A 27,932-nucleotide genomic window follows, 5' to 3' on the forward strand; every position below is an offset into this window, starting at 1 on the left:
GAAGGCTAAGGGGTTCACCAAGTCAACCAAGTGACAGTGATGGAATGTGAGTCCCATCCTCCTGACTCCAAAATTCTTTCTCTTTAATGACCTCCTGATGCCAGAGTTGAGGTTGGTGATGTATAAAGCTGTCCTGTGGCAGGGGAACCTCTCTATAGAATGCTGTCTGATTGTTTTTAATATGGAGACATTGGCTGTTTCCCTCACTGTCTGGCAGATAGGGTTTCCAGGAGCCGTGGGATGGGGCTTGAGGAGCAGTTGCTTTGAGCAGACAATACACGGCCAAGATCTAGGTTTCATTCTAGGATGTATAGTCACTGGGCTTTATTTCTAAAATCCAAGGGCTTGTCTGTAAAGAACTGATTTGGGAGCTTCCTTGCTCACTTTGTGGGCTGCTGCTGCATCCACGCCTCCCCAGCTTGGACCTGAAGGCATGAGGTGCCTAGTATTTCTGCAAACTCTCTATGGCAGCAGGAGCCTCACTGCCCCTCAGTCACGTCTCCAGCCTCACCTACACAGGAGGACACGGGAGAGTGTGGGAGACATTACTGTGCTGAACGATATACCTGTTTTTCCTTTCCTCCTGATCACACTTCCCTACCCCTTGAGGTCAGGCAAGATCATGTGACCTGCTTTGGCCGATGAAATGTCAGCAGAAGTGATGTGCTTCTCTTCCTGGTGGTGCTGGAAGTGCTGATGCTTGACTCCCTATGCTTTCTTTGTTCCGGGGACTGTGCAGCTTTGGGGCCAAATTCAGCCCAGGGCTTCTTCTTGCATCTTACCAACAGAGGAAGTGTGGTGTGGAGAGGACACGGGCCCTGCAGCTAAATCATCAGGTTTAAACCCCAGCTCTGTCACTTTGCAACGGTGTGACCTTGGGCAAGTCACTGCATTTCTTGGTGCCTCGGTTTCCCCACCTGCAAAATAGGGACCATCCTGGTGGTCTCTTATGGTGCTCTTATGACATTAAATGAGATCAAGTCCCAAAGCCTCAGTGCTGGGCTCAGCAGGTAGCAAGCAGTCAGTAAACGTCTCTCAGGAAGATGAAGCAGGAGGGTATCTTATTTTTGCCTCTTTCATCTTGCCCCTGGGACCTGAGATGTGCCCATCCACCCTTCTGGACCTGGGCAAATCACATGCTGGGAACATAGAGGGGAGGGGGTGGCGAGAGGGCAACTGAAAGCTGAGAAAGGAGAGGAGACCCTTGTCATCTTGGTGCATGGCAGTTAGGCTAGAGGGCGGTCTCTCTGGCAGTGTGCAGTCAGTCTGGTGACTTTGAACTTGCTGCTTCTGAGTCCTGGCCCTCCCCGTGTGCTGCGGAGTTGCAGGGTTGGGGGACTGAGGCATGAGGGATAAGCCAAGTGAAGGCTGAAGAAAGCTGTGAGAACTGAATTAAGGTCTCCTCCGGCCCATCCGCAGCATCCTCAGAGGCGTCTGTCAGTTTTCAGTCATGAACTGAACCACCCTTTGTGCAGCTGTAGCTACATCTGCCAGGTGCCTCCCGCGAAGACTTGAAGGAAAGAAACACCCAGACCCTGAGGGAGGGTCCTTTGTGGAGACTCACCCCAACTGCAGGGAAAGTGGAATCTTTTATTGAAAGCGTAATGTTCTTGGCTTGGGGTCTGGGGGCAGCCTGGAGTCCGAGGGGCCTCAGTCCTCCAGGCGACCGCCATCCCCCCGTGGGGGTGGGGAGCAGGGCTGACCATGGATGAGACTGTTTGTCAATAGGGGCAATGGCTGGGCCCTTTCTCAGGGTGGGGGCAGGTGAGAAGAGGGTTGGAGGGCTGGGGAGGGGACTGTCGAAGGGCTGAAGGGACTTGGAGCCGGGGACTGTGTCAGGACGAGCCTTTCCAGGGCTGGTTCTGGCTTCTTTCGGGGCTGCGGCAGCATCCCTGCCTCTGTCACTCAGGTGCTCAGCACCAGAAGGTCCTTGGAGGGCAGAACAGAGAACCCAGTTAGTGGGTGGGGTAGCTTCTGGCTGCAGCCTCCACAGACAGTCACCTGCCTATGGATCGAGCTAGTCGCATTTCTCGGCAGCAGTAACTCTGAACAGAGGAGACAGCTGGGGTCAAAGGGTCCTGAGAATCACCCTGGCCGTGTCATCAGCTTGCTGTGTACAGGGCATCCTGGGCAAGACCCTCCCCTCCCTGTTTCTCATTTCCTTCTTTTCCAAAATAAGAGAAGCAGGACTGAGCCCCTTCCACACTCTTCCAAAATCCAGTTTTTGTAATTAAAACACAATAATAAATAATAAAAGTAATAGACCGAATCCATAGAACAAATGAATACCCATGCGTCCATACTGATATAAATCATTGAGTAAATAAATAAATGGGGGAGAAGGGATGGCTTTTCTTTACAGCAGAACTCCATTAATAAGTGTAAAAGGAATTACAGAAATAGAAAATCACAATCCGGCAAACAGCACGGTAATAACTGTTGTAGGCAAGGACCATTAAGGAATGTCCAAATCAGTGGGAAAAATATAGTGAGAAACAGGATATTTGTGTAGTGTCAAAGAAGTTTAAGTCCCATGAGATATTTATTAGTTGCAAAGGGAAAACATAGTAACTTAGTGGAGAAACCTAGCAGGAACCACCTTAACCACAAGATGAAAGTGAACATCTCCAGGAATAAGAGGCTGACATCATGTGCCCCGACACAGTGCACAGCATCATTTGGTGGAGTTCTTGCCCAAAATACATAACCTCGATCTAATCATGAGAAAATATCGGTCAAATCCAAATCGAAAGACATCCCACAAAACGGGCCCGACTGGGCTTCCCTGGTGGCGCAGTGGTTGAGAGTCCACCTGCCGATGCAGGGGACCCGGGTTCGTGCCCCGGTCTGGGAAGATCCCACATGCTGCAGAGCGGCTAGGCCCGTGAGCCATGGCCACTGAGCCTGCGCATCCGGAGCCTGTGCTCCGCAACGGGAGAGGCCACAACAGTGAGAGGCCCGCGTACCGCAAAAAAAAAAAAAAAAAAGAAACAAACAAACAAACAAAAAAAAGGGTCCGACTCATCAGAAATGTGAAGGTCATAAAACACAAGGAAAATTGAGGAACTGTCACAGATTGGAGGACACTAAGGAGGCTCACGTGACTGGAGGCAAAGTGGGACCCTGGACCCTGAAGCAGACAAAGGACGTTAGTGGGAAACCTGGTGGGTGAGGCCTGTAGATTAGTTAATAGCTTTGTATCAATGTTAATTTCCTGATTTTGATCATGGTATTCAGGTTATAGCAGATGCTAACATTAGAGAAAGCTGGGTGAAGAGTGTTCTGGAACTCTCTGTACTATTTTTGCAATTTTTCTGTAAGTCTAAAGTTATTTCAAAATAAAAAGTTAAAATAAATAGCTAGACCCATATAATAGTTACAATAATAAGAAGAATAGCTACCATTTACAGAGGGCCTTCAAGATCCTCTGAGTCTTTCTTTTGTTTTTCTCAGTGTTTCTTTAAACCAGTGGTTCTTCACCTTTCAGACTTAACACCCATTTTACATTTTATTATAGGTCTCCATATTATTTCCTTTATTATTCTGAAACAAAATTCATAGATTATACAGTCTACTTACACATTTCTTTAAAAAACTAGTATAAATTCACTCACCAGAATGTAAAGAAGAAATAAGAGGTAAGTAATTTATAATAAAATAATATGTATTTTAATATGAAATATTGAAACATGATTATTCAGGAGAGAAAGACTCATCCCCACTAATTTCAAAAATCCCCTCAGGTTGGGAGGTGGGTTGCAGTACAGCCCTGGTTGAGAACCACTGGTTTGAGCTGCCTCTATTATTTCAGTGCAAATCCTACCTCTCACTGGCTGAGTGACCTTGGGCAAATGGCCTACCCTCTCTGATACTCAGGACCTTCACCTATGATGTTAGGGCAAACATCAACCGGAGCCCTGGTAAGGCCCAAATGCATACAAAACAGGGCAGGGGGCACTGCACATGCTCAGTAAATGGTAGTAATGATGATGGTGCTGCTGCTGATGATGATAAATTTGTGCCAATCCTGTTCATATTTCCTAACCTATTTTTCAAAGTGAACGGTAACAGTTAACACTAAAATTCTGTACCTCATTTAATCTGTCACCATAAATTCCATGAGGTGGGTAGTGTTGTTCCCCATTTTCAGATGAGGAAACTGAGGCTCAGAGAGGTGCTGAGGTCACGCAGAAGCTCAAGAGAAGGGAACAGGACCAGCACCCGAGGACTGTCCCACAGCCTGCATCTGATCACTGCCCACACTGCCCACCCAAGGTCTCTGCCACTTCCCTTGACTGCTCCCCTAAGGTGGTGGGGGGCTGCCCCTGGGCCAAGGCCCAAGCCTGGCATGAGTGTGAGGAGCTGGGCTCTCTGCACATGGCTGGTGGCTATGCAAATAGGTGCCACCTTTTGGAAAGGAAATTGTCAATCTGGGGCAAAGGCCCGTTCACTCCACTTCCGGGAATATGTTCTAAGGAAGTAAATCCTGAGGCCAGAAACAGTTCTGTCCACCAGGATTGACACTGGAGCCTTCTTTGTTACAATGATGACACTGATAACGATGGACACTTCTAGAATGCTTACTATGTGCCAGGGGCTGTATAAGGCACCTATATGCAGAATCTCCTTTTAACCTAAATGCAGTCCTATAGGTAGGTACTATGATTAGCCCCTTTCTATAGAGGAGAAAACTGAGGCCCAGGGTTACTCAGCTGGAAACTGACAGAGACAGGATTTGAACCCAGGCCATTGGGCACCAGCACCCTTATTCTTTAACTCCTATGCTCTACTGACCGACCCCCTGATCAAGTAATGTTTAAAAATAAGACTCCAGAAAGATTGGAATGAAAAACGGCAAAATGTTCTAAGTGGTAATTTCTGGGTTGCAAATACATCAAGGAGGGTAAACACGTGTTTGATTAATCTTTTCTGTATTTTCCAAATTTCAGATACTGAGCACTTGTGTTTTTTGTAGTGGTAGTGGACCCCCTTCATGGCACCAGCCATGATTATAATTAGTGACTATTTCAGGAATATTTACCCAAAGGCCCATCTCCCCACTGGTTGGGAAAGCTTTACAAGGGCCAGGATTGTGCATGTTTTTTTGTTCACTGCTGTATCCCCAGCCCCTTGGGAGTTGTCTGGCACACAGTAGGTGCTCAACAAAAGTTTTTCTGATGAACTATGTCACACTTCCACTTTGGGCAAGCCCCTTACTGCTCTGAGCCTCAGTATTCCTATCTGTGAGATGGGGGCAATGACATCTGTCTTGAGGACTAAATGAAAGCATGGATGTGAGAAGCTTCATTTAAGGCTCTTTGGCAGCTTTGTTTCTTGTTCGCTCAGCCCCATTCTTTGAAGGAAGAGGCCCCTGTTATCCCGGCCTTCCCTTCCCTTCCCTTCTCTTTCTCCTCCCAGTTCCTAGGTGTGGAGGAGAAAGCAGAACAGAGCTCTATCTCCCCTTACCTCCAGGATGTCGATGTCTGCATTGCTGAAGTCAATGTTGAGGATTTTGGGGAGAGGGATGCCAGAGCCCAGCATGGCTGCAGGGAAAAAAGCATGATCAGGCATAGTCAGCATGGCGGTAGCCTTTCAGAAGCCACCAGTGTTTTCAAGAAGACTAACCATGTCTTTCATGCCTCTAGGCCTTCGTCCTTGCAGGTCCTCGTGCCAGGAGCACACTGCCTCAGCCTTGCCTGCCTGCCGAGTTCTGAGCCTTCCCCGAGACTCTGTTTGGATGTCACCTCTGTGACCCTTCCTCCACCCCAGACCAAGCAACTCTGGGCCCCTGCCACTCTTCCCGAACAACTCCATTCCAGAAATCGCAAAATATTAATCCCCTGTCTCCACATCTGTCACCTCCACCAGATTGTGAGTTTCTTCAGGCAAGGACTGTGTCCCCAGCATCACCCAGCCCTGGGCCGGGCACAGAGGAGGAGACAGGTATTTGCTGAATGAAGGTGTGGAAGGATGCACATGGGACCCCAACAAGTGACCGCCATGGGAGGTACTGTTTGGTTTAGATCATCAGAGCCTAAGCTGACCCACTGATTAACATTCCAAGAAGGAAGGAAGAAAGGAAATGAGGATGGGAGCAGGAAAGGGCAGGTGGGGGAAATAGGATGGAGTGAGGTTGAACAGACTTCCTGACTCCAGCAGGATTTTTCAGAGAGCTAAGAACGTTGTGAATCTACCCCAGAGGAACCTATTCAGTATTTCCCAAACTTGCTTGACCACGGAACCCTTTTCGCAGAGTATCTTGTGGGACTAGTTTTCTATGGAACCCTCTTTGGGAATCATGAATCTAACCCACTCTCTCACTTTCGAGAATGGTAAATCGCATTATAGCGAGATTGAGGGACTTGCTGCCAGGTTCACAGTGCCTCTGCCAGGACGAGTGTCTCCATCTCTTGGCTTCCAGGTCAGCCCAGCCCGGCCAGCTCCTGAGAGCATCCTCTCCTGCCAGGGAACGAGCATGCGCCTGGTGACCAGCACTTCCCTGTGATTCAGATTCAGCCTCCTCTGGTGACAGTTCCCAGAATAGGGTCTGTTTGACATCCAGAGCTCTCCAAAAGAACCCGGCTGGTACAGCTGATGCGGCCCCTCTTCATCCTCTCTTCCAGGAAGTGGAAGTGGGGAGAGAGCGGTTGGGGTGCAGTAGCATGAGGGATGGGGACTAAGGTTACTGATGGGGAGGCTGTCCCAGCCTCCAGTGGCCCCAGAGTCCAACAAGGAGCCACAGAGAGGAGGCACCACGCTCAGTCTGTTCTATTTATAAATTTGGGTAAGAAAACTCTCTAACTGACAATGTGACTGCCTAGGGGGCAGATTCTGGGTTAGGAGGTTAGGGATCCCCGCAAGAGCAACTTTAGCTTTGTACTGATTGAACTTTTTACAATAATAATGTATGCACGTGGTCCCTATGAAAGGAGAAATAAATACACAATTAAAAATAAGTCAGGAACACAACCATGTGAATATACTTAACTTAAAAATGGCTAAGAAGGTAAATTTTATGTTATGTGTATTTTACAACGAAAAATAAACACTTAAAAAAATAAATCTGGAAACATCTTGAACTGTATGCTAAAAAACAGAGAAAGAACAGTTTAGAAGGAAATATACCCAGATGTTGGGATTAATTGTCCCTGAGAGGTGAGATTTTCTTTCCTAGACTCTTCTGGACTCTCTAAAATCTATACACATATAATTTTCATATATATTCAGAAGTTTACATAGATAATCAGAAAAATCAGCCAAATAAGGGCGGAGGGAAGAATACAGCAAAAGCGGCAAATAAAGAAGTTGATGGACTCTTGGGGCAACATTTGCATTCAGAGGCTGAAATAAATAAGCTTAGAGTGAAGTTCTCAGAAATACTATTGAGGTGGAACAGCTGTGCATCAAATATGCCCAACAAACCAGTAGCCACCCGTTCCCCAAGTCACACGCCCCCAGGGAGGCCCGGGCACCTGCTCTCACCATTCATCGCCGGCATGAACGCCAGGTCAAAAATCTTCCCGACCGGCACCTCCAAGAGGCCAACCTGCAGAGGAAGAACAAAAGGGCAGTGGTTCGCTCAGATCTGAAGGGATACTTGAGGCCTCCCTGTGGCTGGAAGGGAAGCCACAGAGCTGCCCCGGGAGAACCTGGGAGGGGGCAGTCAGAGCCCCTGTGATTCCAGAACCCCCAAGCTGGTAGCCCCGAAGCACACCTGATCAGCCTGCTCCCTGTACAGTTGGGAAGCGGAGGCCCAGAATGGGGCAAGTGCTGGTCCAAGGCTTATCGTGAGGCAGGGGCCGAGGGAAGCCCAGCCAGCCTCAAAGGGATGCTATTCCTAGATCTCACTCTGGGGCCTGAGCTTGGTACTTACATCAAAATTGCCCACATTTGAGGTTCTGAGGTTGAGCCTGGTCCTGCAGATAAAGCAAACAGCTCATTAGAGGTAGAGATTGCCTGAGAATCATAAGGGGCTCACATTTCAATAAACTGCCAGAAGCCCCTCCACCAACATCCTCACAGAGACCTCTTTCAGTCTGGGGGAGGTAATAAGAACAAGGCTGGTCTGCACGTGGGGAGCACTAACTATGTCCAGACACGATGCCGTATGCATAAGGCTCACATCACAGCTGTGTATCCTTGGCAAAGTACCTAACTTCCCTGTGCCTCAGTTTCCTCCTCTGCAGAGTGGGTGGCTGCAACGACTAAATGAGATAATTCAAGTAAAGCCCTTAGAATCACACCTGGTACCCAGTGAGTGCCGTGCACGTGAGCACGTGAGCATCGCTACTACCTCGTGTGATCCTTCAGGAACCCCGTGGAGGAGGAACCGGAGGCTCCCAGGGAACTGGCCAGGGCCACAGAGCTGGGGAGAGGGCGCCCCAGTCTCGCACCCTGAGCTGCACTCATTGCTGCTGTGCTGTCCTGAGCAGGGAGGCCCAAGGCCTGGGTTTGAGGTCTTTTCTCTGCACCGTGAGGGCCTCAGTCTCGCTGCACCTGAATCTCACCTGCAAACCGACAGTCCCACCCAAGAGGCCAGACCAGACCCGCCCACGGGGCAGAGAGACATTGGAGCCACTGGCGTCCAGAGCAAGAGGAACAAATGAGGCTTCTCAGGGGAGAAGACTCTGCTTTGGAATGTTGGATTCCTTCCCGACTTCCACTCCCATCCCTCCTTCTCCCTCGACCACTCCATCCACGACGCCCAAGCTCTTTCCTGCCCCTGGGAGTTTGCCTGCACTGCTCATGCTGCCTGAAACCCCAGCTCTTCACCTGGCTGCCCCCTTCTCCCCATCCAGGCCTCAGTCTCAGATCTCCTTAGAAACTCCTGAATGGCTCTGATTAGTATCATCTTATGAGTAGCTCTCACTGTTGGGCCTCATAAATATTTGTTGTAAGACGAAAACCTTACAATGAACTAGGCACATGCTGAAAATGTTACATACTCTCTCATTTATCTTGAAGTGGGACTAATAATAGCCCTTGCTGCCATAGGCTGATGTCAAGAATTAAATGAATGGGAATTCCTTGGCAGTCCAGTGGTTAGGATTCTGCGCTTCCACTTCTGGGGGCCTGCATTCAATCCCTGGTTGGGGAACTAAGATCCCACAAGCCGCATGGTATGGTCAAAAAAAAGAATTAAATGAATACATTGAAGGCTTAGCTCAATGTCTGGCACTTAGAAAGCATCTAGTAAATAATAGTTCTTCTTATTATGAGTCCTATGAGGTATAGAGACAAAGATGCCCATTTTCAGATGAGAAAACTGAGTTTCAGAGAGGCAAGGTCACTTGCCTTACATCACACAGCCAGTCGGTGGTCACGTGAGGATTTGAACCCATACCACTGGCTCCACAGCCTGTGCTTGTAACCATTTGACACAGCTCCAGGTCAGACAGACCCGGGTTGGTTCACTGCCCCTCTCTGTTCTCATGGTGCAGCCTTGAGTAAGTAAATCCACCTCTCTGAGCCCTAGTTTTCTCCTCTTTAAAATGGGAGAATAACAGCCCTGACTCTGCAGGGCTAAACCAGATAAGACATCGAAGTACCCAGTGCAGAGCTTAGCACATCGTCACCACCAGCAGCATCATTATTGTCCATGCTGTTGTCAGCAGTAGGTTCTTCTGTGAAGCTCACAGCTCCACCCACCCTACCCGGCTCATGCCAGTGATCTTGGCAATCACGGCCCATTTTCCCCTGTGTGGCCCCTTGGATTTACCCTGGCAGCCGTGCCCGGAGACCTCTAAGCCCTCGCTGGTCCCTCAGTGAATTGGCACCAGACACAAGAGCACCAAAGAGGCCTTTCTGAGGAGCAGGAAACCACGGCAGCAAACCCCCTTACTTGTCCAGCTTGGTGTCAATCATGAGCTTGTCATTCTCCACGGAAAACATGGCCAAGAGTTCTGTGTCCTGGAGGAAAGGGAAGGTGAGTGGAACATCACTGCTGTTACAGGCTGGTCATTGCTTGCTGGCGGCTCACTGGGAGACCCCCAGTAACGCAGACCATATGATGGATTTTCCCTACCTCCGGAGGGAAGGAGATGGGAATCGTCAATTGCCTGCATTAACTGTTGTTCACAAGTAAGTCACGGCAAGGCCTGGGGAACATTCCTCAGAATGACAGCTGTCACAGGAAGATGACAATCGGCATGCGAGGTGTTTATCAACTTTCTCTGAGCTGTCTCAGAGGAGGTGGGGATGGCCTGCAGCCTAGGAGGCCTGCTTCAGATCAGCCATTGCAGATGGGATTGGGCATCGTCACTGTCAATCATAACTGCCCCGCCCTTCCAAGGAGAGGGCATAAAAGGTCCAAACTCATCCGCCTTTCCAAGTAGAAGCCTTGTTGTAAGAAGATCCCTATTTGCTTCCCTGCCCTCCAGGTCATCTGGTCCCCAAACTGGACTCATAGTCACTGTGGTGGGGACCATGGGGATTTGTAGGTGTCTGCAGACTCCCCGAGACCACGTGACCACTCAGCCCCACTCACCACATCGATGAGGCAGATGTTGGTCTCGACATCATTGGGCTGGGAGACCATGACCATGGAGGTGGCAAACACCTTCACCAGCGCCTGGTCCTTCTGCAGCATCACTGAAGGTGGGTTGGGCACCTGGATCCTGATGGTGAGGGAGCGGGACTCGGGGTACTGCTGGAACACCTGTGGGCGGACACTGGGTGAGGTGAGCGGGGCCCTCGGGGATGGGCAGGCTCGGGGGTCGTCAGTCAACCTCTAAACACACAGCACAGGGTTCCACACTGGATAGTTTCAGACCCAACAATATTGCTCGAGTCCTACAAACCACATGCAAAGCCTCCAACCACTGTGCGGTTTGGACAGGGGCTGCCTTCTCCGAGGCTCTCACACAGAGTTATCATGAGAATTCAATGTGATCATGCCAGCAAAGCTCTGAACTCAATGCCTGACCCTCGGAAATGTTCAAAACCTGGTCCTTAGGGAGATGGGGCAGGGGGATGGGCACTGAGGCCAGTGCTGGGCATTCATGATTTCATTGATCCTTCACAACTCCATAGGGGAATTTTTTCTCCATGTTACAGATGAGAAAACTGAGACTCAGAGGGAAACATCAAGCGAATTATCCAAGGCCAACAGGAGAGTTGAGATTCCAGGCCAGGTCCGTGTGACTCAGAAACCCAGGACCTCTCTCCCCTCTCACTGACTCTCTCGCCCCACCTGGAACGAGAAAGTCCACAATTCGGGGTGCCTCACCATGAAATTCCCAGAGCAAGGCACAGCCTGCCCCACCTGCCTGGATTTGCTGGGGTCTCCGGAGACCCACGGCGGGAGGGATCTGAGCCCATTGGCTGCAAAATTGATTCCTCCAAAGCTAACTGGCTAAAGGGACAATTCATCAAATGACCAGCTTCCCATATTTGCTAAATAACTGATTTACCAAAAAGTTTATTTTAAGGAACACTTTTCTTGAATATTTTAAATGAGCATAAGTATATGGGAAAAACCACAAAGTTACTTTAAAAAGAAACTAATTTAAACATAAACTTTTATATTTGCAGTGCAGCAGTGTGGGTCCTCGTCCTAAGAAGACATTCATTTTCTTGAACACATTCAAGGTGAAACTCTTCTGGACAAGCTCTTGGTCTAGTGGCAAATCTATCCAATTCAGCCAGTTGACCACTCAGTGGACTCACCTTTTGACAAATCGGCTTCCAGCAAATCAGTGATTTGGTGCATTGGTTTTTCACAAAAGGATTTTCAGGATACTTCCTCAAAGGGGCCTGGTGTCTCAACCACCTCTGCCCCAACATGCAGAATCTCTAAGAATTAGCAGCACTGCCTTCACAGGGACCCTGAAAGGTTACCTTGAACTCTCTCCCCGCAGCAGTAGGGGACCAAGGATGCCCTCGTAGCTCTGGTCAGGCATCTCCAGGTGACTCCATTCCTCTGTGTCTAGCCTGAGCCCCCCTGCTGCAGACCCAGCTCCACATGAAGCCCTGCGTCCCTGCTTTGACCACATTGTGTGACCGCTCTGAGCCTATTTCCCCATCTGTAAACTAGCCCCGTGGATGGGGGGATGATTAAATCCAAATGAAACAGTGGATTCTTAAAAACTTTCATGAAGCGTAAAGTGCAGTGCACATAAGAAGTGGTCCAATATAAGATCCAGTTGACTGAGGGGTCCACTTGCCTCCTGGAGAGGCCACTATTTATGGCATTAGTAATGGTGCCCTGCCATTCGGCTTTCAACCACATGAGGGTGATAGTGACCATTTGTGGAATTTGATCTCCTTTCCTGCCTCCTTTGAATTCCACCCAGAACCAGATGGGACAGGTAGAAAGGAGATGAAAAATGTCTAAAATGGCTGTAAAGTACCGCAATCCTGTGCATCTGTATAACACTACATAAGAAGTTCTTTGGTGCCAGGTGCAGGATAGCAGGCCTGGGACCAGAGCTGGGATGAGAACTGGGATCAGAAAGGCCTTTGTTCCAACTGTGTATGGTGGCTGATCCAACAAGAGTACATTTGCTCTTTTTTTTTTTTTTTTTTTTTTTTGCGGTACGCGGACCTCTCACTGCTGTGGCCTCTCCCGTTGCGGAGCACAGGCTCCGGATGCGCAGGCTCAGCGGCCATGGCTCATGGGCCCAGCCGCTCCGCGGCATGTGGGATCCTCCCGGACCGGGGCACGAACCCGTGTCCCCTGCATCAGCAGGCGGACTCTCAACCACTGTGCCACTAGGGAAGCCCCATTTGCTCTTTTTTTAAAAAAAAATGATATTGTTATTATTAACAAGAACAATCATAGATAACATTTATCAAACGCCTACTCTGGGCCTAGGTTCAAATCCCAGGTCTGCAGCCACGCTGTGAGGCGGGCTTTGTTGCTCCTGTTTTCCAGATGAGGAAACTGAGGCTCAGAGAGAAGTCACTTGCCTAAGGGAGTGCTGAGTTGGAATTCAAATTCATGTCTATCTGCTCCAAAGATCTGGTCCTTTCCCTCTAGGCCTCCGTGCACCTACATGTGCCCCATGTCAGCATCTTTATGTGCATTATCTCCTTCACCTCCTTTATCCTCCTGGATGAAACTGTGCAAAAGGTATTAGCATCCTTTTTTGACAGATAAGGAAACTTAGGCTCAGAGATGTTAAGACTCTTGCCCAAAGTCACACAGCGAGGAAGTGACCAGGCTGGGATTAGACCCGGGCAGGCCAGTCCACCGCTAGAGCTCAGGTTCTTTCCAGCTCAGCCTTCTGTGCCGCGCCCCCTCACAGGGGTCCGGCCTCCAAGCTTTTGTCACTGCACCCCCAGGGGGCGGGGGGGTGGAGCACCTCACCCTAGTACTGGGTGTCTTCCCTTCGCACCCAGCTCCTGGGACAGCTAGAGGGGGCGTGAGGCTGAGACAAGGGTAGGCACCAGCCTTACGTACCTTGGGAATCAGGGCTCCCAGTGTAGACGTGGTGAGTGGAGGAAGCTCTTCAAACTGCAGGGAAAGAAGAAGGGTTATGGGAGTCCCTGAAGCTAAAGGGACAGACAGGAGTTGCTAACACACTGTGTTAAACTCCTGCACCCTCTCAGACAACCAGTGGGGGCATCTCCTCCACCTTAAAGACCTCTTGGGAGGTCTCTGCCTGTCCAACAGTGGCCACCATGCAGACCATGGTAGCTGTTTTGTGTTTAAGTGGATGGGGGCAGCCACTGAAGCTTACCACAGAGAGGACTTTTCAGGGCAGGAGGCAAGACCTGAACCTTCTCCTCTAAAAATGTGATTCTTTATTAAAACAAGGTGAACATCAGCGTGTCCATGTGCAAAACCCAGGGTCCACTAAGTGCATGATTCTGCCATATCCCTGAACTACCTGTACTATTATTTACTTAATATCTTCTTTAAATGAGTTTACTTTTAAAAATGTCAAATACTAAAAAATGGAAAGCCAGTACCACTTGACAGAAGGAGATGGCAGGTGTAAAACTAAATGCAATAAAAACAAGACAATGACATTACATTCTGCATGGATACCGTTGTCTTTGGGGGACTTTGGGTGGGAATGCTGTTCTCTCTCAATTGAAAGAGGACAACTTAAAGTTTAAGAGAGGGTTACATTATACTGGCACCAAATGGAGACTTTTCTCTTGATAGAATCGAGGTTGACATATGTATATGATTTTTTTTTTGAGAACATCTTGTTCTTATGAGATACACACTGAAGTTTATGGAGTGACATGTCATGATGTCTCCAAACACTCAAGTTTTTCAAAAGCAGATAGATGGATGGATGGATGGATGAGTAGATAGGTGGGTGGGCAGATGGATGGATAGTTGGAAATGAAGCAAATGTGACAAAATATTAACTGGTGAATCTAGGTGAAGGATATTATGGCATTAATTGTACTATTTTGCAGCTTTTATGAAGGCTTGAATTTTTTTTGAAAGAAAAGATTTGCAGAGAAAATGACTCTGGAACATACCTAAAGGTGGTATTTTATTCTTACATATCTTTTAGTTACATAGTATCAATGTTTACCAAGTAAAAGGATTCTAAATATTTATATTGAGATACAGATATATGGATTTAAATCAGGCTTTTTTTTTAAAAAAAGAATGGGAATAAAATAGAATTGGATAGGGAGCAACTTTTTGATGTTGTTTAGTGTCATGTCTGTGAATCACCTAAAACCCTCCCAGGCACCACACTTTGGTAAACACTGACATAATCAATACACATTCTGAACTGGAGATAAGTCAAGGGGTGGACTGTCTACAGTTTTTGCTTTAAAACCATTTCCCCAAGGCCCTGGGGACTAGAGAGGATCAACAGCGGGCTGTTTGCTGCCCAGCCCACCTCACCCTGGGGGCTGTGACTCACCATGCCGTCGGTGATGTCAATATCCAGCGCCCCTTGCTTCTGCAGGAGAGTCAGCACTGAGCCCAGAAAGTTGGCAGAAATGGCCAGTTGGCAGTTGGTGTTGTCACCCATGGGGGGCAATTCTGGCATCTTCTGCCTGGGAGACATGGCTGGCCGCCCCAGTGGATAGTCAATGAGCTCTCCTCCAACCTCCCCAACCAGAGTCTGGGGAAGCAGAGAGGAAAGGGGTCACAGCAGGGAGAGGTGCAGGGAGAAGAGTGGAGGAAGCGGGCTGAAGGGTCGGGGGAGGCCCTGCACCTGAGTCCAGGAAGCCTTCCTTGGTTAAACCCACTGGGTGGGAGTGACTTTTTCATTTATGACCCTCACAAATTCAATTTGTGATGGAATAGCATCTCTTGCAGTTCCCGCTTTATGACCACTTATAATTAAGCCGTGGTACAGCGCCATATATTTGAAATATGCCATAGATTCTGCCCCACCCCACCCTCCCAGCCCTGCTCTAACAAGGTACAAGTTAATGCACCTGCACAATATACACTGGAGTATCTACTCTAAAGACTAGACTACTTTCCATAGCCTACAAGGCATTGTGCAGTTTGCCCCATCTGGAGCCACTCTGCCCCTCACCCACCCTTCTGCAGGGCAGCCACCAGGGTCTTGTCCATCCCTGCCGCCACCTCAGCACCTCCACCATGGTGCTTCCCACCTGCCGTTCCCTCCCCCACACTCTTCTTTTGTTACATCCCGCTCATCTGGCTGGTCTCAGCTCAAGTGTCACGTCCTCCAGGAAGCCCTCTGTGACCTCCCTGGGTGAATCATACCCCCTGCTTTAGGCTCTGATAGCCTGGGGCCCTCCTTCACAGACTTCATGGTCTCTAATTGTTTGAGGGTTTCTTGGATGGCCTATCCGCTCCAGTAGATGGTCGGCTCCATCAAGTCAGAGATCTTGTTGTGCTCATCACTGCACCTCTAGCCCCAGCCCAGAGCCTGGCACACAGCAGGTAACTGATAAACGTCTCTTGAATAACTATGTGTTCATGGATATACTCGGTGTGCACAGGTGTGCTGTGTCTGTGAGGGCACGGTGTGTGCTCTAGCTCTGCGTCTGATGGACGAAGTGGGGAGGCACTCAGGTTTGCGCAGGCCAGGGGAAGTACGTCTGCGCGTGCGCCTGTGCAGTTATGGGCCAGATTCAGTAGTGTGCTTGAGCCAGCTCACACCAGCTCATGAGAGCCAATTCCAGGCACCTCTTCCCTACACCATGTTTAGGCCAGGGAGGGAGTACTTATACCGTGGAAATCATCAAACACTGCAAATTAGGGACTTTAAAAAAAAATCATGGAGTGGTTAATGCTTACCAGCACACGATTAGCCAGATCCACTCCTCCAGCAAACCCAAGACCATAGCAGCAGCTCTCATAGCTAGAAGCCAGATTGCCTGGTTCAGAACCCAGGTTCACATTTACTAGCTGTGTGACCTTTGGCAAGTGGCTTAACCTCTCTGTGCCTCAGTTTCCTCAATAAGAGTGCCTACCTCATATGGTTAATCTACATAAAACACTAGGAATGTGCCTGGCACACAGTAAGCACTCGGTAAGTGTTCGCTATGATTGTGTTTCCCAGCACGGCTCCTAGAAGGTCTTCATCTAAGCAGAAAAGGGTTCTGTTCAAGTGCTGCTTCCCAGACATTCAGCAGCAGCCCTGGGGGGCTCTCACTCTCACCTCTGCCTATGGAGAGAGGGCCACCTCACCTGCCCGAGCCCAGGCACTCACATTGAGGTCCAGCTCCAGGAATTCCCCAGTCACGAGCGGGAGGCTGGAGAAAGTGTACTGGATGCTTCCCAATATTCCCAGAGGAATCAGAGCTGCAGACAAAGGTGGGGGTCACAGGAAGGTCCCCCTCACCCACCCAGACACCCTCCTTGTGCCCTGAGTGGAGCGGGGCAGCAAGGTTCCAGCTCCAGACACCATGGAAAGAGCAAGCATTCTGGGTAAAAATCCCAGCTCTGCCTCTTCCTTGCTGTGTGATCTCCGTCAAGACACTGCACCTCTCTGAATCTCCATTTCCTCCTCCGTAAAATAGGCTTAATAGAATTCCTTGGACTATATTGGGGAGCCAATGAGATTCTGCATATTGATAAGCTTTGTAAGCTGTGAAGTGCTGTACACGAGGGAAGAAGTTTTAGGGCTCCACAACGTGGTGCTTAATTGAATCTGGCATTTCCCTGACTGCTTGTGATGGACAGCCCGACCTTCTGGGCTCTTCTGGCCCTGTACGGCTGTAGAGACTGTGCACTGCATAACTGATGCTACCATTATGTTGTGGTCTATCTGGAAGGAGGTCCCTGGAATCATGGAGTGAACGACCTGGACAACCACATGGGGCAGGCTTGCCTTCACGAATGTTCACTCAGAAATCCTGTATCAAGGGCTAGTGCTGGAGCCAGAGTCTGAGGACCTGGACAGTCTCCACAGTGTCTGTCACTCTCTAATCTATTGCTATTCACTCCAGTCTCTCTGAGGGCTGAAGCCAACTCCCCCATTTTAGAGATGAGGAAATTGGGAAGAGTCTCTCCAAATCCACACGATGCCCAGGCTGAGCCAGGGCTCGAACCCAGCCAGTCCAGAGCTGTAGCACCCTTGGGTCCAAGCGGGAACCTCCTCCCTCTGGGACTTGGGGGGATGTTTGGGAACAAGAGGAAAGGCCAGGCAGCCCCTCGCCCCTGGCGTCAGCCGCATAGCACCCCACCCCACTGGGCCTTCCTCCCAGACGTTGCTGTGTCCCCAGGGCCTTCCGAGGGCTGGCCCAGATCAGGCGCTAGTGGATGTTGGTTGAATGAAGCAAAGCAGGAAGGACTTACAGTCCACGAGACCCAGCTGGTCGTTGACAAGACCCAGCACCACGTCCACGATGGGGCAGAGCTGTAGGGTAGAGAGGGCATGGAGCTCTGGTGACGGCGCAGGGGGTGGAGGAGGGGGTGCACGAACAGTAACAACGGCAATAGCTACTGTGTACTGACTGCCTCTCTGTGCACTATGCGGGGGCACTGTCTTCCCCGCAGCCCTATGGGGAAGGCTTTTTCATGATCCCCATTTTACAGATGGGAAAACTGAGGCTCAGGTGATTCAAACCCAGAACTGTGTGGGTCTCGAGCTTCACCTCTTTATCCCTCCACTAATCTGTCCCTCCACATTCCTCAGGGCCCTTTCCAGACCCCCAAGGACACATCCCAGCCCCCTGGCTCCCTCCATCCCTCTGGGTCACCTGCAGGCCTCGAGGGATGGAGGCTGGATGACTGTGGCCCCTCGGTCTGAGGAAAGTCTGTGCCCCCCGCTCCCCATCCCAGGATGGGTTCTTACCAAGTCCTGGAGGACATTGGCCAGGACTTGGTTTACTCAGTTGTCCACAAGGTTGGGAAGAAGCCTGAGGAGAGAGGAGTGGGGCGAGGAGAGACTCACCAAGCTGTCCACACTTGGGGCCCCTGTCCCAGTGCTGCCTGAGCAGCAGAGCCCTTGAGTGCTGGAAAATTGTTCTGAACGCTAGAAGGTCAGTGTATACTCACCCTAGACCTGGCTGGACAGGCTGCTCAAGCAAATGGCTTGGCTTTTCATCATTCATTCACTCATCTATTCATTCATTCAAGAAACAAACAAATGTTCCTTGAGCTCTACTATGGGCCTAGCCTAGGCTGGCACATTCCTGTTTTTTAACTGCAAATGGCATTCCCTCCTGTTCATCTGCCCCTCTAACGGGCTGTTTGCTGCAGCTTTGCATAATCTTCCCAAAGGGAAGATGAGTGTATTATTTTACCCAAGCACCTAGCACGGTATCTGGTGCATAGTAGGTGCTCAATAAATGTTTGTGGAGGAGAGGGAAGGAGAAATACTGGTCCACCAGAGAAAATGAGTTCTTGGTGCTGAAAAGATTGGGAAATATGGTCCATTCTACAGACAAGGAAACTAAGGTCCAGAGAATTGAGCCAGCGCAAGTTCTAAGTGCATCACCCAGCTCTAAACTAACTCTCCTAACCAGTTAGTGAAGGGAGGAAAGAGATTACTGATACATAGACAAAACACATAGATGGACGGACAGACAGACTTGTAATACGTTTGTTTGTTTCTAATGTATTTGTTTCCCGAGGCCCTGCGGTGATGAGAAAATGAGGGAAACATGGCTATCCTAACACAGAAGTATCACTGACAGCCTGACCCCTTAGATCGGTCCCCCTCTGCCCTGCTGTGCCCCTTCCCCACCCCCAGGTTGAAACTGATTGTCCAATGCTATGCAAAGCAAAGACTTTCTTCAGATAAAGTCCTAATTCCATCATTTCCCCCAAGGTTACTATGTGTTATGGTCTCCTTTTTAAGTGAATTCACCTTAAGGAGTCTTGTCTTGGTTCTACATCTCCTTGGATGATAAGGGCTGTGAGAATGCACATGCATGTTTATCCGTGTGTGTGTGCCCACCCACGTGTGTTGGGGGGATAATTTGAAGTTAATCTATGTATATTCAGGGCACAGACTGCTTTCTCCTGGGAAGTTATCCAACAGACACATTGGCCCATGTGTGAAAAGATGTATGTAAAAGACTATTCTTTATAACCTCATTTGTCAGAGCAGATTAGACAAATTGCAATGTTCAACACCAGGGGACAGGGCAAATCAATGATGGTTCATCAAGACAGTGGAATATTACGCAGCTGTAAAAAGGTAAACAAAAGGAAAGCATGTTCCGTACAGAAAATTCTCCCAATAGATAAATGGTGAGAGAAAAGTGCAAAACAGTGTTTACAGTATGTGCTCATTTGTATTAAAATGAGGGCGGGGAATGAGAATTTACATTTACGTTTGCTTCAAAAAAATTGGATGGAGAATCAAGAAACAAATAACCATGGTGAGGTCAATGGGAAGGGGGCAGATGGGAGACAGGGAGGGAGGGGCTGTGCCTTCTTATCATTTTATATTTTGAACCATGTACTACCAGGTATATTTCCTTGTGAAAATGTGAATTAAAAATCTGTGAGGTTTTTGTGTTTCCCTCCCTCTCCTCTTCTCACCAGAACACCCCTGGGGCTGATTTTCTCTGCCTCCACCTACTCTGGAGCAGAAACAAAGACTCAGAGAAGCCCACATGAATGGGAAATGTGGGGCTCAAGTTACACAATGATTTTCTCTGATCCCACAGTCTAGATAAGATGAGGGCCGGGGGGATTGGGCCAAGAAATTGATAAGGCAGGAGGGGAAGGAGTAGGGGGCCTCAAAGAGAGAAGCAGAACAAGCATCTCCCAGGATGAGGGCTGGGGAGTGAAGAGAAAGGGACTCAGCTCTGAGCTGCCCTCATGTGCCCTCATCTAAGACCATCACCTGGGGGCAGCGTACCGGTCAATACACAGACACTTGAAACCACTCTCCACAGAAGGTGCTGACTTGGCCACTTTGTGGGGAGTGTGTAATAGAAAATACTCACCACCTGACCAAGGTCACATTGAACAGAATCAACTGGGAAATTTCCCTGTGAGTTGGAGCACCAATGGATGCAAAACCTCTGTTAGACATATTCATAAACTCTTAAAATGTGCCAGATTCTTCACTAAGTTTTTTACATTCATTATCTTCATTCCAGAGGGGAAAAGAATCACCCCCATTTCACAGATAAAGAAAGTGGAGCTCAGAGAGGGGCAACAGAGTTGCCCAAAAGTCACACAGCAAGCGAAAATGAAGCTGAAGAGGTGTGAACCCCAGGCTGCTTCCAGAGCCTCTGCTCTTAAATATGGTTTGCCAAAGACAGACCACTCCAGCATCTGCCAAGGCACTCCACAGCCCGCTGGTACTCACCCTCGCAGCAGCTTGACTTTGATACCCCCCAGGAGGGTGTCACATTGCTCCATGACCAGCCGTGGGTAACCCGTGCGGTCCATGGTCAGCTGGACCTTGGCCGTGATGTTCACCTCCACTGCGATGTCCAAGAAGCCAATAAGACTGGAGGAGACCGTGGGGCCAGGGAGACAACGAGTCAACTCCCAACCACCACCTCACACCTCGGCTTTTGCTCCGACTGGCCCCGCCATCTACTCTGCTGCTGGCTCACGTCTAGGGGTCCCAAACCAGGCTTCTCTGGTCCCTCAAGTCATCTGTGAACAATTCTACCTCCCCTTAGCCTATGAGAGCTCCAAAGACTAGGAATAGAGGTCCATAAATGAACTCTATGTATAAATGCTGGTTTCCAAGGCGACCACCCAATCATCCAGCTTTGTAGGCATGACCTCATCCCATGGGGATAAATCGATGCAAAAGTCCACTGGCTGAGGTTCTCTAACGAACACCACCTACGTGGCAGGCACTGTTCAGCAAGGCCTTTGCTTGCTGTCCCTTGCTGTGGCTGCAGCCACCTGGAAAAGGATATGTCTTATCATGCCCATAGCAGGTGAAGACACTACAGCTCAGTGAAATTAGGGGGACTGGCCTAAGGTCACAGATTAAAAGAGAGAGTCAGGATTCAAACCCAGGCAGTCCCCAGACTCCAGCCTTGCAGATCTTAACACTACACAGACTGCCTTTACTGCTCGCCGCTCAGGAGATGACCTGAGCCCAAAGGTATAAGCCATGCGTGTGCTGGTGACACCTCAGGTCTTTTAGTCCCCACATTATGGACAAAGATGGGAGATGACCTGCCCAAGATCTCCCAGCTAGGATGTAGCGGGGCAGGGACCCCTCCGGGACCAAGGGCACACACCTTTTCCCGTCGATGGCCACGCGGGTGTACAAGTTCAGGTAGACGCCCACACCTGGCAGGAGCCGCACAGACACCCGAGGGAGAGTCAGCTCCACGATGCGCAGCCTGAACAGGACCGAGAGCGGTGAGAGGGCGGCCAGCCCCACTGCCTGGCACGCTGCTCACCCGGGACCGCCCTCCCTACACCCTCCTCCTCTGAGCCCCATTCATTCCTCCAGACTCCAGAAAGACCTGTGGTTTGTGGATAGAACTTGGAAAACACAGAGAAGTTAAAGGCAAAAAAACACCACGACCCATACTCCCACTGGAGACCCACCGTTTATATTTCCATGTATTTCCTTTGAATTTTTTTTCATGTAAAGATGCTATTCCTTCTGCCTGTCCCTGCCCCTCTTTGCCTGGTTCCCTCCTACACATTCTTTAGATTTCAGCTCCAGGTCCTCTTCCTCCAGGAAGCCTCCCCTGATCTCTCCACTATACACATCCTCACTTCTCCATGAACTTCTTAGCACTGTTGTAATTGTATGATTGTTTCTAGGCTTCTTTATTGATGCCATATACCCCACCAAGCTGCAAGCTCTGTGAGGACAAGAGATGTGTCTTGTCTTGGCTCACCATGAGGTTGTGTCCCTAGTACCAATATAGTGCCCCACACATAGTAGGCCCTCTAAATATTGGTTGAATTAAATAGTGAATGTGAGGAGGAGGCTGGTATAGTTGAAATTATAATATGTATGTATGAGCCTTGGGTTTGTTACACCTAGACTATATTACTATGACGATTCTACAGATGAGGGAACTGAGACTCAGAAAGAGGAAAAGAATGGCCCAGAGTCACACACTAATATAAAAGGTTGAACTGGGACTCAAACTCAGGGCTGTCTAATGACAAGACCCCAAATCATACAACTTGGGATTTGAGATGTCCAGTCCTGGGGCCAAGCCCTAAAGTGTACAGGGCACTGAAGACCATCCCTTTTCCAACTCCAGGCCTCTGGGGGTGATCATTCCTGTTTGGAGGTTCATCAGGGAGCTTGATAGGGAGAGCCTGGACCCTCCTTACCCTGTGATGCCCTGCACGGTGCTGAGGATGCCACCCTCGCCGAGTGCGCCCAGAACGCCCCCTCCTCCGAGAAGTCCTCCATCACCAAGGAGACCACCTCCACCAAGCAGGCCACCTTGGCCCGCTAGGATGCCGTTGGCTGCCAGTATGCCTCCAGTGCCCAGCAAACCACCTGGGCCCAGCGCCCCAGTGGCTACACCAGGTGGGATCTCTCCAGGCTGCAGCTTTTGCCAGTGAAGTCTGCCCATGGTCGCCGCCACTTCCGCTGACCTGTACCGCCTGTGGCCCCTCTGGCTGCCATATGCATTCTCAGCGTTGCGGTAGTTGCCCTTCCGGAGGTCCCTGATGCTTCCATCAGACTCAAGGATCTCACCGTAACGGTATTTGTCCCCCAGCTGAGCGGTGTTGTCATTGGCCTCAACGTGACCGTACTTGTAATTACTACCAAGCTGGTTGCCACTGGTATACTCTGGGGGTGGTTCTTGGATGTGAAACTCATTGTAGGGAACACCACCGACACCTCGGGGGAATTCAGCGCCTCCGTAGTCATCGTAATGGTGTCGGCCACCACCCAAAAGACCACCACCACCACCCAAGAGACCACCACTGTCACCCAGCAGCCCCCCACCACTGCTACTCCCTCCACCCAAAAGCCCCCCACCATTACCACCCAGGAGGCCTCCATCACTGCTGCTACTGACACCCAGTAAGCTTCCACCAACTCCACCCAACAGGTCACCACCCCGGCCACCTCCACCTCCACCAAGCAAGGCCCCCAGGAGAGGCCCACCACCATCACCACCAGCTTTATCCATGGGCACTTCTCTCAGGGCTGAGCGGAGAGCATCACTTTGCTGCAAGGCGCCTGAGATGGCTGCAGAGAAGCAAAGGTCTCAGTTAGGGGCTCTTCCCCCTCCAGCCCCCAGGCACTGCCTCCCAACATTGCTCGGCTCTCTGGGCCCCACTTTTCCCACTGGTAAAACGCTGAGGTCGAATGGAAAGACTCCTCCAGACCAACCCAGCCCTGACACCCCCGGGAACTCATTAGCCGCTGGCTTTGACCTCTCACACTTTAACTGGATTTCGACAGCATTCAGCCAAACCTGGATAGATTTTCTTCATGATCCTCCCTTCCAGTGCTCCACACTTTACAGCTTAAAAAAACCTACTTCCTTGTGCATTATTCAATCTGATTCCTGGGAAGTAGTCAAGACCAGAATTATTGTCCCCATTTGATGGATAAAGAAATTGAGGCCTGTGACACTTAGGAAATGACCTCATTTTTTTATTCTTATGATAGCCTTGGATAGGAATTAGGGCAGGGAATGTGTCCTCATTTGCCAGATGACAAAAGTGAGGCCCCAAGAATTGAAGGCAGAATCAATATCAGCTCCCACTTTTGAGGGCTTTCTATGAACCAGGAACTGTGCAGAGTTTTCCAAAGTTCATCTCATTTAATTCTTGAATCAATTCTCTGAGAAGGGGACCATAATTACACCTTCTTTGCAGATGAGAAAACTGAGGCTCAGAGAACTCAAGTCATGGGCTTAAGGTCACACAGTCAGTATCTGAACACCAGGAAGGCTGACTCTAGGACCCAAGCTCTTAATCACTGCTTTCTACAGCCTCAAGCATAAAGTCCCCAACATGGTGTCTGGCACATAGCAGGTGCTCAGGACATGGGAGCCAAAAGAAAAAGAGGAAACTAAGGCCCAGAGAAAAGCCACCCATCCATCTGATGTAGAATCTGCCAGTAAGGAAGAGAGTCCTTGGGAACTTCAGACTTGGCTGGACTTCCCTCCCTGCCCCCTGCCACTCCCCACCCACTGCAGGGCTGGACTCACCATTGCTCAGCACGTCTTTGGTAACCCTGAGGACAGTGTTTGTCTCTTGGCGGATGCCACACACAGCCACCACGGACAGAGTAGCCACACACCACGCTGTCCACATTCTGGCACTGCTTCTCTGCTAAGGAGACAGTGGGTCGGTCATATGGCCATGGCTGGGTGTCACCGCACTGGCCAGCAGGTGGCGTTAGCACCACCACCCCCCAACCCGCCAAGAGTCACATCAAGACCCTGAGGCCCAGAGACAGGGTAAACAACCCCAGGTCATAGAATGGGGCAGGTCCAGAGTTCCTGATACCACCTTCTGAGTTTTTCAAATTGCAATTAATCTGGAGGCTCAAAGCAGACCCATTAACCAAACTGTCCCATAACATAGATGTTATATTATCTCCTGAGATGAAAATTTACAAACGGAGCCTCAGGAAGAGAGAAGAGTAACCGGGATTCCAACCAAAATAACAAATTAGTAGAAGACAGACTCTGGGGAAATCTCTCCAGAGATTTCTGGAGAAATCCACTCATATATTCATCCAACCATCCATCCATCGATCCAAACATTCATCCAACCATCCATCCATCCATCCAACCATTCATCCACTCATCAACCATCCATTCTCCCCCTCTTATTCATCCATCCATCCATCCAACCATCCATCTATCCATCCTCCTTCCCATCTACCCATCATTTATCCATGTTCCAACCAGCCAGCAAGCCAGTCATATGTGCATCCATTTATCTTTCTTTTCTTCCATCTTTCCTTCCATACATCCATCATCCATATATCCTTCCATCAGCCCATGCAGCTGTCAAACATTCATCTAGCCACACTTCCATGCATCCAGCCAGCCAGCAAATACCTTTTCCTACCTCTTTGGAGGAGACAGTTCTACACCATGTAGTTAAGATTAAGGGCTCTGGATCAGAGCTATCTGCGTTCTAATCCTTAGGCAAGAGACTTGACCTTTTTGAACTACAGCTTCCTAGTCACCAGCACATCATATCTGGTACATAGCAGACGCTCAGTAAACAGTAGTTATTGTTTGGGGACTATTATTTCAGACCCCTAAGAAGTGGGTGTGAAGTATTCTGAGATTGGAGGGGTGAAGCATGCATTTGGGGATGAGCAGGTCAACCTCCAGGAAACTTTATTTTGCTGCCTCCATGTCTAGTCCACTTCTCTCACTCCACTAGCCCAGTCTAACCGTTCTCCAGCCTCAGAGAATCAGAACAGGACATGGCCTCCCATCTGGGCCAGACTGTGAAATTTTTGGCTTCAGTCCCACTTATGCACGCTCTTCCCTTTTCCCTGCCCCCACGTTCCTTGAAGTTCACAAAGCCCCCAGGTTCTTTCCCCGTTCCTAATTGCTCCCAGGAGAGTATCAGAGGCACTCATTTATACTAGAATATTAAGGACTAATATGTTCAAGAGGTTTTTTTCCCCCAGCTTCCTCACCTCATCCTAACCGCACTGCCCAGAGAGTTCTGTGTTCAAAGAGGGATCACCACCTTCAGTTTAAAAAGATGGGCATCAGGGGGCTTCCCTGGTGGCACAGTGGTTGAGAGTCCGCCTGCCGATGCAGGGGACACGGGTTCATGCCCCGGTCCAGGAAGATCCCACATGCCGTGGAGCAGCTGGGCCCGTGAGCCATGGCCGCTGAGCCTGTGTGTCTGGAGCCTGTGCTCCGCAACGGGAGAGGCCACAACAGTGAGAGGCCCGCGTACCGCAAAAAAAAAAAAGATGGGCATCAGAGGAGGAATTTCTGGCATCAGCAAGCAGCTGCAGTGTCTCAGGGAGGTAGCAAAGGTCCCAAGTACCCAGCATCCCTGGGAAAGATGAGTGCAGCTCTGTTCACCCATGTAATTAAAGGGACTCAGGCCCTTTTGCTGATCCCTGAGAGGTTCTCCTGACTATGCCCATGTTTCAGACTAGATCACTGAGGTTCAGAAAAGGGTCTCCCAGGCAGGTCTCCCGTCTGGGACATGCCTCATTGCCTCCCCAGCCTTCAGCCTCCCCCTGCCTGGACTCTGAAGAGGGAGGAGGCTCCTCCTTACCCCCAGGAGGTCCCTGCAGCTCAGCCTTGAGAGGTCCCGTTCACTGGGCCTTCTGCTTTGGCTAAACCTGATCACAGGCCAGTCTTATATAGCAGCTGGAATCTGATCCTGGACCCAGGGAGGGAAACACCATGTAATTACGAGAGACCGGAATCCAGATTTGCTCTGCACGTTGGGCATCGAGACCCAAAACCACAAGGTTTTGCGGTTTGTGGCTGATTCTGAGAATTTGTTCAGCCCCAGATGGTGTCACATGAGCTGGGGTTTATCAGCCCCTGGTCTGGGCACATTCCTGGAGACCCTAGCTAGGCCCCCAGATGGAGGAAGTGGAAACACCCCCAGACGCATCTAGTTTCCAGCTCTAAAGCAGGCACTGCCCACTCCAGGTGGCCTGGGCAGACAGCTGTGCCCAGACTCAGCATCAGGCTGACCTTGGTTCAGACCTCGCTCAACCCTGAACTCACTGGTTGACCTTGGGCTGGCCACTTCCCTGCTCTGTGCCTCTCATTACATATTTCCATCTGCTAAATGAGTATAATACCTGCCTCACAGGACTGAATTGAGGATTCAGGGAGATGGATATGGATCTGCTCTTCAAACTTGGGGCAGGTGCAAAGAGAATAAGCAGATAGGCTTCTGCTGACCTGCAGAAGATTTTCTCCCAAAATTTCATTAGGAAATGTCTATACATACAGCGAAGTTGAAAGAAGTATACAGCGAACACCCACACGCTTGTCATCTTACACCCACCAGCTACATCTACCATTAACACTTTGTTATACTTGCTTTATTGCGTATCTATTCATCCATTAATCCATCTTTTAAAAAAAATGTATTTCAAAGAAAGTTGCAGTTAGCAGTATATTTCCCTCTAAACATTTCAACATGCATACCATTATGATTCTTTTCTTTAGATGTAAAATTTACATACAGTGAAATGCACAAATGTTATGTTTATTTGTTGAATATTGACATGTTATACAGTATGTAGTCTGCACCCCTATCTTAATATAGAGCATTTTCATCACCCCGGAATATTTCCTCCTGTTCTTTCCCAGTCAGTACCTGCTCCCACCCCTCAGTGGCAGCCACTGCCCCCTCCAAACCCTGCTGGGACACAGCCCCAACCTCTTCCTTGGCATTCAGGAGGGTCTGCCTTCCACACCAGTGCTGCTCCTCCACTCACACAGTGTTGCTCACTCCTTTCACCACCACCACCTCCAGCCTCCCTGCCTCCGGGCCTTTGCATGTGCAATCTCTGCCATAGAATACCCTTCTCCAGATTCCATTAGTCACACTATTGCCGAAATGCCAGCTGCTCTAGAAAGCTTTCTGTGACAATCCCCACCTCTGACCCTTCCTCTGGACGCCCCCCGCCAAGGCCCTCTGCAATGTC

General features: G+C 49.7%; 1 protein-coding gene across 1 annotated transcript; it reads right to left on the bottom strand.

Moving 5' to 3' along the window:
- Positions 1-1,905: 1,905 nt before the first annotated feature.
- BPIFB4 (BPI fold containing family B member 4) lies at positions 1,906-24,586 on the bottom strand (the record flags this gene model as incomplete). The annotated part of the gene is given in 17 exon segments (XM_081256179.1): positions 1,906-1,929; positions 5,467-5,543; positions 7,483-7,546; positions 7,874-7,916; positions 9,842-9,909; positions 10,487-10,657; positions 13,403-13,456; positions 14,841-15,044; positions 16,614-16,705; positions 17,702-17,762; positions 18,201-18,236; positions 18,240-18,264; positions 20,676-20,819; positions 21,574-21,678; positions 22,637-23,156; positions 23,439-23,510; positions 24,481-24,586. Coding segments are annotated over 17 exon segments (1,866 nt in total).
- Between the last annotated feature and the right edge of the window lie 3,346 nt (positions 24,587-27,932).

The sequence above is a fragment of the Mesoplodon bidens genome (genome assembly GCF_964165515.1).
Source record: "Mesoplodon bidens genome assembly, chromosome: 15".
In the NCBI taxonomy this organism is placed as follows: domain Eukaryota; kingdom Metazoa; phylum Chordata; class Mammalia; order Artiodactyla; family Ziphiidae; genus Mesoplodon; species Mesoplodon bidens.